We start from the raw sequence: 14,419 nt of genomic DNA, 5'->3' as shown, positions 1-14,419 counted from the left end.
TGGAAAGAGGGGTGGAAGTGCTCAGCATAATGAGATCTGGATTAACTGGTCAAGAAGTTCTAAAAACATTTAGTATCATCAGTTATAATTAAGGACTTCTTGGTCCCTACACAATAAAGATAAAGGAAAGTAAACAAAGTGATCATTTAGACCAGGACCTTTTAGACTGAGTTACTAGATAAAGCATGAATTAATGTTTGTATTAATCCAGAAAAGAGAATTTTAGAATTCAAATTAAGGAGAGGTTACCTGAAGGAAATAGACATAAAAACAGAAATAAGCAAAGAGGACCTAGTCAAATTTATAAGCTTTTGTACAGCAAAAGAAACCATAAGCAAAATGAAAAAACAATCCACTGATTGGAAAAAATATTTACAAATGATGCGCCCAACAAAGGCTTAGTTTCCCAAAATACAAACAGCTCATAAGGGAATTCCCTGGTGGTCCAGTGCTCAGGACTTCTCACTTCTACTGCAGGAGGAACAGGTTTGAATTCTGGTTGGGGAATTAAGATCCTACATGCCACCCAATGTGGCAAAAACAAACAAAAAAATACAGACAGCTCATATAACTCAACAACCACAAAGCAAGCAACCCAACTGAAAAAAGGCATGAAGGTCTAAATAGACACTTCTCCAAAGAAGTCATACAGATGGCCAACAGGCATATGAAAATGTGCCCAACACTGCTAATTATTAAAGAAATGCAAATCAAAACTGCAATGAGGTACCATCTCACAGCAGTGAGAAAGGCCATTATTAAAAGTCTAACAATAAATGTTGGTGAGGTTGTGGACAAACGGAAACCCTCCTACACCGTTGGTGGGAATGCAAATTGCTGCAGCCACTGTGGAAAACGGTATGGAGGCATCTCAAAAAACTAAAAACAAAGCTACCATATGACCCAGCATTCCCACTACTGAGCATACATATAAACAAAACTGTAGTTCGAAAAGATACATGAACCCCTATGTTCATAACAGCGCTACTCACAGTAACCAAGTTGTTATGAAAACAACATAAAATGTCCAGTAACAGGTGAATGGATAAAGATGTATATATAAACAATGGAATACTACTCAGCCATAAAACGAATGAAGTAACACCATTTGTAACAACATGATTGTACCCAAATCATACTAAGTCAAAAACAGAAAGACAAATATCATATGACATCACTTGGATGTGGAATCTAAAGTACGACACAAATAAACTACAAAACAGAAATAAACTCACAGACACAGAGAACAAACTTGTAGTTGCATGGGGGTGGGGGGGTGCAGGGGGAGAGGGAAGGGTTAGCAGATGGAAGCTTTAAATATATATAATGGATAACCAACAAGGACCTACTATACAGTACAAGAAACTATCTTCAATGTCCTGTGGGAAAAACCATGCTGGAAAACACAATATGTATATGTGTATATATATGCATAATTGAATCACTCTGTTGTACAGCAGAAATTAACACATTATGTATCAATGCAACTTCAATAAAATAATTTCTTAAAAAAGAAAGAGGCTACCTGGTTGACTGCATTTGCCTTGTGGTTTCTGGATCTTCAAACATCTTCACAATTGGTTCAGTTTCTGCTTGAAGCTGTTTCAGCTGTGCAACAACAGTTGTTCTTTTTTCTCTCAAAGCTATTAAAAATGCAAAGGAGTACTACAATGTTGAATTATACTGCTAACTATGAGGATGTCTTGGACCAGTTTTCAATCTATCTAAATTATACACATATTTATTTCTCCCCAACATATTCACATGCCAGAAGCCACCACATCATTAACTCCCCTAGATCCAATTTGTTTCTTTCTAGCATCACAAAGTCAGAGGGAATCCTCTTCTTATTCTCAAAGAAAACTGAGGAATATACAGATACAGTCTGAAAGAAGCTGTTGAGGAACCAATTACCTAACTTTACATTTCAGAGACTTCATTCTTGGTGTTTTTATATTCGCTGTCATTGCATTCTCTCGGCAGACTATCCCAGTTTCTGAACAGAGGCCCAAAAGGGTTTACATACATTATTACTACAGGTTTTCAACTAGATTGAATGGAATTTAAATCCAGTCAGTAACTTCTCTTTTCACTATAAATCTAGTTTGGCAATCTCTCACAAACAATTCTATAGTTTCTTTTTACTGCACTATGAAGTCAGAGGAAACCTGCACGTAACCTATCCTGCTAGCATGTTTTAAAGTTTCAGAGAAATATTAAGTCTACTTTTTCACCACAAATTAAAATTTAAAGAGCTATGGTTCTTGCAGGAAATTTTAGTAGAAGTCAAAACAGTGATTATGTTAAAGATAATTTCTACATTCTATATTAGAAAGTATATACTACAAGAGTGTTTCTCACACACAGAGGGAATCTGTGATCAAATGTTGAGAAATGTCAATTTAAATAGAGCAAATTGTTATTTCTCTACTGAAGAGTTCTTAGAATCTTTTACTACTACTTGTAATGTTTTTTTGTTTTTAAAGAATATCTACTGGAGAAGGAAATAGCACCCCACTTCAGTACTCTTGCCTGGAAAATCCCATGGACAGAGAAGCCTGGTAGGCTACCATCTTACCAGGTAGGAAAGAGTCCTACCAGGGGTCGCAAAGAGTTGGACACAACTGAGCGACTTTACTTACTTAATACTACAGAAAACAGGGGTTTAGAAAACACTATACCACAGTAGTTCCCTAATTTGAGGGCTGGTCTTTGGCCAACTTTCTCTGGCTAAGTAAATCTGTGCACAAGAATTCGCATTTCTAACAAGCTCTCCCAGGTGAGCTGAAGATGGTGGTTCTGGGGACCAAGCTTTTGAGAACCATGGCTATTCTCAGATGCTTCAAGACAAACAGGAAATCTCTAAGGCATACAAGATGCTAACTGAAAAGTTAGCAAGCCAAAAAACCTGCAACATTCCCAGACAATTCTAAGGAAACAATCTGATTAGTAAGTACCACTCTGATGATGCATACTATGAACTGAAACATTGATGACCATGTTTTAAAGTAGATTCGCACCTTTTATGAAAGAAAATACTCTTTTTGAAGACCTGTAGCCTTTATATTTTCACTTTTCACTCAAACAACTTTTAAATCATTCAAATAATTATTAAAACTTCTGGCTAAAGTTCTTTTATAAATCACAAAATGTTTAATACACATGTCCTCAGCTCTCATCTCAAACTTCAGATGTAATGACAAAACTTACCATGAGGAATATCATCAGAATAAAGGTTTTTGTACACATCCATAGCAAAGTCTACCATGTTGGTATCGCTAAGAAGATCCAATTTCCCTTGTAACAACTCCTTTTCATTATATATCTGCAAAAAAAAAAAAACAAAACCCCACAAACTTTCTAATGAATAAATTGAAGTTCCCTCAAAAAAAGTAGTTAACAGTAAGATTAGTGTACCTGGAAACATATCCTAAACTACAAAATTTTAGTAAAATATCATATACTATTAATTCATGCTCCTACAAGAAAGGCAAGCAATCAACTTACACAGACAAAATATTTTGTTTACCTATCAACTTTAAAATAAAGCAAAACTATTCTTACCAACTTCTGATCTTTTATGTATTCCTACAAGTCACCTTTTAGCCAAGAAAGAACAAGGCTATTGGTAAACAACCATACCAACCCCACTGACAAGCACATGGTATAGCTGACAACTTTCCACAATCAGGTAATTAGGAATCAATTCTTAAATGTTTTACCTTCTTAGTCACTCTCACATCCACAAGATGCCTACCCATTTCTCCTTAGGTGGTCTCTCCTTTATATTCCACATACTTTTTCTCTAAATAGTTAAAATCCTTCATAATGCCTTCCATCCACACCCCTGAAACAAAACTAGCGCCCATTCTGCCAATCTTGTCATAACAGGTTGCGCTTTGGCAAAAAGTTCAATAAACATTAATTTAGCCCACAGTTCTGGGACCAAATAGATACATAAACAGACGTGTACTGAGCAACATGTAAGGATTTTACATAGCGGCATTCAGGAAGAGAGACGGTAAAGTAATTCAAAAACAATTTTTAATCAAGTAGTCAAGATGATAACATTTCAGCAAAAGATTTTTGTACTAAATCTAGTTTTGCCATGCAAAGAAAAATGCAGATAATTTCTACAACATGAAAAGAAAAGATAAAGGTGGTCAAATGGTACAGCCATGAGATCAAACTTGAACCTTCTGAACTACATGAAGAACTCCCACAAAATGGTAAGAAAAATACAATCCAATTGAAAACGGCTGTAAGATTTTAATAGGCACTCTACAATAGGACACCCAAATGGCCAATAAACACTGAGAAAGGTCCTCAACCTCATTAATTCCTCATAAAAATCAAATATAAAGTAAAACCACACTAAAATCTAAAAAAACTGACAATATCAGTGTTGGTATAGATGTAGAGAAACTGAACAATTTACTCTGCTGCCAGAACTACAACCTCTTTGGAAAACTGTTTTTATCTTCCAAAGCTAAAATATTCTTTAACCTAGCAATTCTACTCCTAGGTACCCAAAATAAATGGGTGTATACATTCAAAGGACATTACCAAGACTGTTCCCAGAAACATTACTTGTAACAGCCAAGTTTATCAACATTAGAATGAATCAACAGCAGTATATTCATACGATGGATTAACGTCCCAAATTGATAAATCTCACAATGTTGAAAGAAGTCATACAAAGCAGTAGGTGCTGGTGAATGCTTAATTCCATTTATATAAAATTTTTAATGGCCAAACTAATCAAACTAGTGCTTACCATTGGGAAGAGTGAGTAATGACTAAGAGTGGTCAGAAGAAAGATTTTTAGGATGTTTGCAACATTTTATTTTTTGATCTGGATGGTGGTCACACATAAGTGTGCTTCCTTAGGAGGAAAAAAAGCATTTTATTTGCTCATTTTTCTGTATGTATGTTATACTTGGTAAGAAGTTTACTTAAAACAACAACAACAACAAAGTTTCCTTTCAGTTTGCCCTATGGAAACTCTAACCTTAGGGGAATACATCCTTTTCCTGGCATGTCACCTCTCCTCATCACTTTATCAATAGCCTTTAATTTGTAATGTTTCTCCCAACTGTAGATCCAGAGCATTGTTGCTCTGCGTCAGACCTCAACGGCCCCTTCTTAAATCTACACCCACTTATATCATTCTCTCTAAATTTTATCTTATAGGCACACTTTTTCTGTAAAGAAAAGATAGTAAACATTTTAAATTCTGTGAGCCAAAACGCAAAAATCAAGAATACTATATATAAGTACCATAAGAAAGAAGTTACAATTTTCTTTTTGAAATTAAAAAATATAACAGAATAAAATTTTTTGCAACACAGTTCTACTAATGAAAAGAAGAAAGAATTTCACTCAACTGGTGTACAGTTAGTGTTCTATAGTTGAGAACAGCTGCAAATGCTCATCTGTTAAATTTGTTTTTTTAGCTCAGACCATACAAAACAGGCAGAGGCTGTATTTGGTTCACATGATACAGTCAGCCAACTCAGTCTATCCACCTCTTGAAAACAACTCCTACTTATTAATAAACTAAAAATCTTTCAACACCTCTTCCTGCTATCCTCTACAAATCCAACATCTACACTGATGATTCTTCAAAAACTCAAGCCTTGAAGCTTCTTTATCCTGCAAATTATAACAACTTTCATCCAGTACCTCATCTCTAACATTTCTAACTTAAATTCATCACCTCTTCTACCACTGTTTCTGAAATGCCTGATCACCCTCAGCACACCCTCTGTTCTAATTTTTACAATTTTTGATTGTCACTTTCCACGTTAGTTTGGATAGTTCTGCTCTTTCCAAGCTCTTCTCTTTAATGTGTGCTCAGTTGCGTCTGACTCTTTGTGGCCCCATGGACTGACTGTAGCCCACCAGGTTTTGGCTATTTTAAAGCTCTTCTCTATAGTAGTAATCATTTATTCCATTCATTTTCTCCAACCAAATAGAATTCAATGTCAATCGCCAGCACTGGAAAAATTTATCTCTTTTCTATGTTCTGGCTAAGGTTAATTATAAAACATTTCAGAAAGAGGCAATAATGTTATTCAATCAAATCTCTGCTTTTCTCAAATCAGCAATTCTTTTTCATCAATCTTGAGATGGCATTTATCCACCATATTGTCTATGTTACTCAAATAACCTACTGTTTCTCTCATTCCAAGAATGACCACTTATAAATGTAAGATTTCCAATCAAAGGCTCTTCACACTCACCAATCCTTGCACTTGTCTTGGTCAGTTTCTTCAGTCACCATTTCCATGCTTGACCTCATTCCTCAAAACCCCAACTGAATGCCTCGCTCCCCTCTCATATAGCATGGCCTAACCACGACTGAAGCCACTTAGCAACAGCAGCAGCCTCCTATACTTTGGAGTAGCTACTCTGTACCAGAAGGCTAAATTCTTTATACGCACTAGTTCATTAATTTTTCTAACTTACCCCATGAGGGTGGTGGCAGTTCCAACACTTGATGCATGAGAAAAGGTTTAGTCAAGATGGGAAAGACAGCTCCTAAGTGCACCAGAGTACTGACAGACAGGATCCTAGTCCAGGTCTCAATTCATTCCCCAGGCTCTTAAAAATTATCTGGCCTTCTACTTCACTTGAGAATAAAGAACATCAAGCTTCAAATAAGTATTCACACATTTATTAAATAATCATGAAAAGCCTTTATACCAGACTCTCTTTACTGAAAACACAAGGGAGAAAACACAGTTCCTGCTCTCATGGAGCTTATATTCTCCAACATACAATAAATATATTTAATTAATACCCTCATCATCACTGAGTATCTATCCTAACCATATAGCGTATAAAACTCAAAAGACTCCCCTCCTCAAAATCCCTTTTTGCCCACAGAATAGCACCTCTTCAATTTTGATAACATTCTGCTAGTACTTCTCTGACATTTATTACTCTTGGACTTATAATTACAGACCTTTCTGCACCAAAGGGTAAGTTTTTTAGTGATGAGATTTTATCTTGGATTTCTCATAATTCCATGGTAATCCTATACTTAATGGCTGATAAATATTCCAGCATCTTCTGCCTCTCGAAGTATTACAGCCAAATTACCAATATTCTCTCCAAGAAAACGTGTTTTGAGCTGTTATTTCCCACTGATTCTCAGCTGTTCAGTTTTGATCTTGTCCAATGAAAAACTAATTTACACTTATGTATTCTTCCCTTTCATCTGTCTGCCTTGAAAAACCAAAGTGTAAAGACCATTAAATAAGAAGTCTGGCTAGTTTGATATTTTTCTATTCCTTGATCTTTGATGAATCTTCCCCAATTATCCAAAAAAGACAACAGATGGCAAACTAAACTGTTTTATTCAAGCTCTATAATATAAAGTACATCCTATAAAAGAAAAACCAAGAGAGAACAAAGTGTTATATGGCAAGACATTTTTGAACAGTATTGAAAATAAACTTGGCTGTTCTCTAATTTCAACAACTATAGAGTTGTCTGTAGGTTTTTAGAAAAGGTTCATACGAATTTGAGGGTTATACCTGTCCAATGCACCATGGGAAAATTTGAAAACCTACCAGAACAATTTAATGTTCATTTGTAGGGCTTTTTAATTTTTTTGCTGTTCGGACACACAAAATCTACTCCCCAAATCTAGAGTGCCCTAAGTAGACTCGAGTTTTAATCTGCTTCTGGAAACAGAACGCGTCTATTTTTTCTGGTCAATATTCTAATTCTTTCCTCACACTATCGCTTTATTGTAACTACTAAAATGCACCAATTTCCCAATAAACGAAAGTGTAACTAAGCGTAAGATTTTCAAACTTTTAGGGCTGAGACATGTTTTTAAATGAGGTCCAGAATCAAATACTTTTTCAAGGTATCTTGAATAGCTAAATGAACATTAGCAACCAATTCCAAACACTCGAAGTCCGTACATCTATACGCTGAAAACCAACTTTCAAGATAAAAATTGCTGGTTTGTTATTTTTTGGGTCCCCCTTCCCATCGAACAAAACATGCGACGCTTCTAGGAAGTGGCTATCTGCAGAAACACTAAACTACTCGCAAAGAACTCATAACTTTACGGAAACTAAGGGACTAGATATTTAAGTGTTTAAGAAAATCATTCCAAACCATCCGGCAATGAAAAGCACAGAGCCAAAGCCACCTTTCCTACAGTGCCCGAAAAAAAATTAAATTTTTTGCTTCTAGAAGCCAGCTAGTCAAGCATTACTACAGCAGAGCCAGCCAATCGTCAACTTCCGAGAGGGATGACGCGGAAGTCCCTACGGCACCGGCACCTCAAGAAGTGAAGCAGAGATCACTCCCTTTCGCCCCTGAGTTTCGTACTGTCACCTTACCCATGCTCACGGCAGAATTCCGCGTAGCTAATCAACAGGGCTGACACTAAACTACTAGCAGGTCCTTACAGCTCGTCTCAAGACCAAACTCGCGGCCGCCTCCCACGTGTCAGGCCTAAGGCTACCGCCACTGCTTTTTGGCCTTACCTCGCATCTCACGCACTCCCACGCCTTCCGCGCGCTCAAAAAAAACCCTTACCTCTTTTACGGAGAGAAACTCAAGCAACGGAAAGACTAAATGCCGATCTAAAAAGTGCGCGATGCGAGTGGTCAAGTCGTACTCCGCCATCTTGCCAAGGAAAAGGAAAGTGTGCGCTCGCTAAAACTTTATTGATAGCGCCGACAAAGGAACAAACAGTCCTGAACTGCGCAAGTGCAGTGGCTAAACCAGTCGAAGAAAGGGGCGGGGTTCAAACGCAAGCGCTCAGAGAACAATAGCGCATGCGTGAGATTCCCTCCCTCGTCCCTCCATCCTTCCTAGCAAATGTGGGCGTGGGTGGAGCGGCAGGCGAAATTTCTTCAAGACTAATAAATGTCTTGAAGTTGTTGTTTAGTCCCTCAGTCCTGTCCGACTCTTGTGACTTCATGGACTGCAGCCCACCAGGCTCCTCGATCCATGGGATTTCCCAGGCAAGAATACTGGAGTGGGTTGCCATTTCCTACTCCAGACTATCTTTCCAACCCAGGGATGGAACCCGCGTCTCCTACAAGTCTCGGCTGATCCCTTTACGGCTGAGCCACCCTTGAGATCCGTTCCGTTAACAAATACTGAAAACTCAAGAATTGATTGGCTGAGGCAATGTCATTTGTATTGGAGGTGCGGTGGAGGACAAGATACTGAGGCTCCTGCTCTCCAGAAAATCACATACAAGGAGGAACAGCTGAGTTTATATTCGGGGTATAGTAATCACTTCATAAGCATTTGTTAAATTAAGGTAGGATTGGTTTCTAGACAAAAAACAAGTGAAATAATTTGAGATTATAGTAAGAATCACAACTTGATGTGTGTGGGGGTCATGGAGTGAGGCGATGCCAGATTGGGGCTTTTTAATTACGGAGTTTAGAGAAAATTCAGGGTTACAATTTAACAGAAGTTATGGTAACAGGGGCAGATGAACAAAATTAGAGCCTGGGTGAAAACATGCCTGGTGGAAGCACAGCAAAGACAATGAGACAGGAAAGGACTTGGTGTTCTTAAAAAACTGAGTAGCCTATGTGACTGGAGAATGAGGTTAAAGATACGGAGAAGGGCCAGGTGATGACTAAGGTAGGGAATGTGAGCTTTATTCTAAGGACTCTGGTCTCCTTTGCCCTCTGTCATCTTTCAGGCCTCTTCAGTTTGGAGTGCCTTGGTATCTTTGACCTCTTCATTCTTCCTAGAGAGTGCTCTAGGCCATTGCCCTAAGTGATGTCATCCAACCAAAAGGCAATACACATTGATAACTCCCTAATTAGAGCCCCAACAAGACTAGTAGTTAACAGCCAACTCAATATAACGTGTCCAAAACCAAATTCCCTATGTAATTCTCTGGTCAAAACCTACTTCTTTTACACGTTTCCCCATCTCAGTGAATGCCCACTCCATCTGTCCAGTTCAGACACAAAATCTTCGAGTCGTCCTTGACTTTTCTCTTATTCTACATTAACCCCACCAACAAATTCCCTGGCTCTACCTTTAAAGCATGTCCTGATCAATCAGTTCACAACACCTACAAGGTTAATGCCTACTCCAAACCACCATTATTGTGATTTTTAGAATACCCTCTTCACTAATCAGAGAAGGAAATGGCAACCCACTCCAGTATTCTTGCCTGGAGAATCCCATGGACAGAGGAGCCTGGCAGGCTACAGTCCATGGGGTCGCAAAGAGTCGGACACTACTGAGCGAGTTTACTTACTTTACTTCACTATCACCTTGCTTTCCCTCTTTTCATCCTCTGGTTTTTACTCCATACAGCAGCCAGAGTGACTTTTTAAAAATAAACTTTTTATTTTGTATTGGGGTATAGCCGATTAATAATGTGATAGTTTCAGGTGAACAGTGAAGGAACTCATCCATATGTATACATGCAGCCATTCTCCCCCAAACTCTCTTCCATCCAGGCTGCCACATAATATTGAGCAGAGTTCCATGTGCTGTACAGTAGGTCCTTGGTTATCCATTTTAAATTTGTGCAGGCAACCGTTAGTTTGTTCTCTAAGTCTGACAAAGTGACTTTTAAAAGTCAAATTATGCTCAAAACCCTCCAGGCCTTGTTATCTCACTCAGAGAAAAATGTGTAAGTCTTTAAATAGCCTGTGCATGCTAAGTTGCTTCAATTGAGTCCAACCCTTTGTGGCCCTATGGACTGTAGCCTGCCAGGCTTCTCTGTCCATAGGATTCTCCAGGCAAGAAAACTGGAGTGCTTTCCAATGCCCTCTTCCAGGGGATCTTCCCTACCCAGGGATCAAACCTACATCTCTTGCAGTTCCTGCATTGCAAGCAGATTCTTTACCACTGAGCCACTGGGGAAACCCCTTAAATAGCCTGCTGCTGCTGCTAAGTCGCTTCAGTCGTGTCCGACTCTGTGCGACCCCATAGACGGCAGCCCACCAGGCTCCCCTGTCCCTGGGATTCTCCAGGCAAGAACAGTGTAGTGGGTTGCCATTTCCTTCTCCAATGCATGAAAGTGAAAAGTGAAAGTGAAGTCTCTCAGTCATGTCCAACTCCTATTGACCCCATGAACTGCAGCCTACCAGGCCCCTCTGTCCATGGGATTTTCCAGGCGAGAGTACTGGAGTGGGGTGCCATTGCCTTCTCGGCTTAAATAGCCTAGAAATCCCTAAATCATCTGGCCACATTACCTCTCTTCAACTTTTCCATCTCCTCTTCTTGCTCATTCTACCCTAATCTACTACTCTACTTTCTATCTCTAAAGATTTTCCTATTCAGGACTTTCATATGAATGGAATACTATAATATATGACTTTTTGGATCTGTTTCACTTTGCACCATGTTTTCAATGTTTATCCAGGTTGTAGCATGTATTAGTAGTTCATTCCTTTTTCGGCCTGAATAATATTCCCTTACACAGATATACCACATATTGTTTACCCATCCATCTGCTGATAGACACCTGGGTTGTTTCTACTTTTTGAGTACTATAAATAATGCTGCTATAAACATTTGTGTACACATTTTTATGTGTACATAAGTTTTCAGTTCTCTTAATATTCAGAGGTGTCATTGCTGGGTTATATGGTAACTCTTTGTTTAATCATTTGAGGAACTGTCAGAGTATGCTATTGTTTTGCATATAATTTTCCACTGGAGGAAACTGAGTAAAGGATATATGGAATCTTCATATTATTTCTTACAACTGCTTGTGAATCTATGATCTCAGATTAAAGTTTAATTTAAAAAATGATTCCTAGACTTTGAGCTTAAAAAATTGAATACCTACTGGTGACAGGTGGGTGGGGGGTGACAAAGGAATATGTATGAGTGCTAAAATCAGGAATTCTGTCTCAGAAGGAATAAGATCCCTACTAGATATCCAAGTGATGCTGTCTTATATGCAAAGGGAAATACTATTCTGGATCTATATAGTTTAATCACTTATCATGAGTAGAGCCTTTTACTAGCTGTTTTCAAGGATTTGGAAGTACAACATGATCTTTGCCATAGTGTCACTTCAGTATTATCAGGAAAGCAAGGCTGAATTTCCATGAAGCAGAGAATAAATGATATTCTAGGGTGCTGTAATATAGGGAATAGTCTTTGTAGCCTCTTAGAGTTGAGAAATTATAGTTGTAATATGAAGTTTCCTGGACGACCAGAGACCAAAGTTTTAACAGAATACAGACAGGAAAAGAGGGGTCTTCCCAGGTGGTGTTAGTGGTAAAGAACCCACCTGCCAATGCAGAAGTCACATGACATGCAGGTTCAATCCCTGGGTTGAGGAGGGCGTGACAACCCATTCCAGTATTCTTGCCTGGAGAATTCCATGGACAGAGGAGCCTAGCAGGCTATATATAGTCCACTGGGTTGCAAAGAATCCCACATGACTGAAGCGACTTAGCATGCATGCAGGAAAGAGGACATTAAAGAGAGAAATTGCAGGAACTGAGGCTTCCACCAGAAGGGAGCTTCAACAAAGGAGGGAAGGAAGCAGGTAGAGTATGGAAACTTGTCAAAAAGGAACAGTGAGCATCTTTGAGAAGCAGAGAGAAATAAGATGCACTTCAATTTGATTATCACTTTGAACTTTTACCATATTCAAGATATTAAGCTAGGTGTTAAAGGGAATATATAATTTATGAGAGCTAGTCTCTGGCCACAGGAGCTTTCACTCTAATGAGGGGCAATTATTCATTCATTCAATATAAATTGAGTGCTTACAATATGCTGTGCACTGGTCTAGGTCCTGGGAATATGTCAGTAAAGAAAACAAACTGCCTTCTCTAAAGAAGCTTATATTCAAGTTGGGGGAGACAGATAAAAACATATTAACAAATGCATAATTTGGTGGTGATAAATACTTTGAAGAACAATATGCAAGGTAGAAGTTAGAAAATGATGGGAAGGGTTGTTGATTTATATAAAGTTGTCAGGAAGGCCTTTCTGATAAAGTAGAATTTGAAGAGATCTGAAGGAAGTGAGGGTGCCTGTGGCTGCCTAGAAGAGAAAAATTCCAGGCGAAGGAATATTAAGTATAAAGGTATAGAAGCAAAAGTGCGATTTGTATCCTTGAGGGATAACAAGGATGCTTGAAATTCAATAGCTGATTGAGCCAGAGGAAGTGTGGTAGAAGATCAGTTCAGAAAGGGAGGGGTGGGACAGATGACATACTGTTTTGTAGGCCATATTAAAGACTGGATTGCATCTGAAGGAGGTGGAAAGCTATTGGAGGGTTTTGAGTAGAGAAGGCATATAATCGGAGTTACACTTTAAAAAGCATAACTATTCAGGACTGTCATATGAATGTAATAATATAATACACAGCCTTGAGGGTTTGAAAGAGGGTAGGAGAACAAACATATACGCAGAGGGACCAGTTAAGGGACTGCTGAAATAACTCAAATGCGATGATGGTGGCTTAGATCAGAGTGGTAGCACTGAAAGAGTTGTGGACAGTAGTGAAATTCTGAATATTTTCTGAATGCAGAACTAGCAAAAATTGCCAGTAGATTAGATGACAAGGGTCCAAGATAACTCTAAGGTCTTTCTAGACTTAGAGACCATTTGCTGAGGTAAGGAAGGATGTGATAGCTGCATATTTAAAGGAGAGAAATCAAGAGTTGGGCACACTATGTTTCGGATGTCTATTAGACATGTAAGTTGAAATACTGATTAGGCAGTGGTGCATATGAATCTGGAATTCAGGAGAAAGGTAAGAGCTGGAGATAGAAAACTAGATGTTATATAGAAAACTAGATGTTATAGAAAACACAAGACCAGGGCCAAATAGTAGAAAGCTTCTGTGAGAAATGTGACATTTATCTGTGGTCATGAGGAGCCTTAAAGTATTTTTGAATGTGAGAGTAATAATCTTATCTGTGTTTCAGGAAGTTAATTCTGACTGTTGGGTGGACAGTGGATTGGATAGGTGAAACACAGCCAGGCTGTAGAAAATCTTCAAAACCAGACTGGGAAACTTGGATTTAACCAGATAGGCAATGGGAGTCACTCCTGAAGTTCTTCAATAGAAAAAGACATCAAGACAGTGGTATTTTTGTCCTTTAAAATTATACTGGAAGTGATTTACAAGAAGGATTAAAATGGTGACAAATTGGAAACTCTGCTGATTTGCCTGGCTTTTCCCTTGGAATTTTCCTTGCTGGTTCGTGAAAATATCTTGCTTCTTTTTATAAGAGAGATTAAGCCCCAAATATGGAGAGTCTGACTTTCTTGCTTTAGTCTCTTCCTAGTGTTATAGTTAAAAAGAGATATTACAGAGGAATGACAGGCAAGGCCTCACCTCGTAGGATATCAGTGTTATTCTCATACATTCATCAGATACCTTCTCAATTTCCATTTGCCGATCACCATGTCAGCCTCTGGGGAAACAAAG

At 38.4% G+C, this 14,419-nt stretch overlaps 1 protein-coding gene across 1 annotated transcript in view; it reads right to left on the bottom strand.

Moving 5' to 3' along the window:
• The window catches only part of EIF3E (eukaryotic translation initiation factor 3 subunit E), a 47,584-nt gene extending 38,825 nt beyond the window's left edge, over positions 1-8,759 (bottom strand). Inside the window, exons 1-3 of the mRNA XM_069600376.1 lie at positions 8,566-8,759; positions 3,211-3,325; positions 1,526-1,643 (exon numbers count right to left, since the gene is read on the bottom strand). Of these exons, the coding sequence (XP_069456477.1) occupies positions 1,526-1,643; positions 3,211-3,325; positions 8,566-8,655 (323 nt within the window). The 5' untranslated portion in view covers positions 8,656-8,759. The remainder of the gene's footprint in view (positions 1-1,525; positions 1,644-3,210; positions 3,326-8,565) is intronic.
• Between the last annotated feature and the right edge of the window lie 5,660 nt (positions 8,760-14,419).

Source organism: Ovis canadensis, chromosome 9, assembly GCF_042477335.2.
Source record: "Ovis canadensis isolate MfBH-ARS-UI-01 breed Bighorn chromosome 9, ARS-UI_OviCan_v2, whole genome shotgun sequence".
NCBI classification, from domain to species: domain Eukaryota; kingdom Metazoa; phylum Chordata; class Mammalia; order Artiodactyla; family Bovidae; genus Ovis; species Ovis canadensis.
This window is presented reverse-complemented; position numbering and strand designations above follow the sequence as displayed.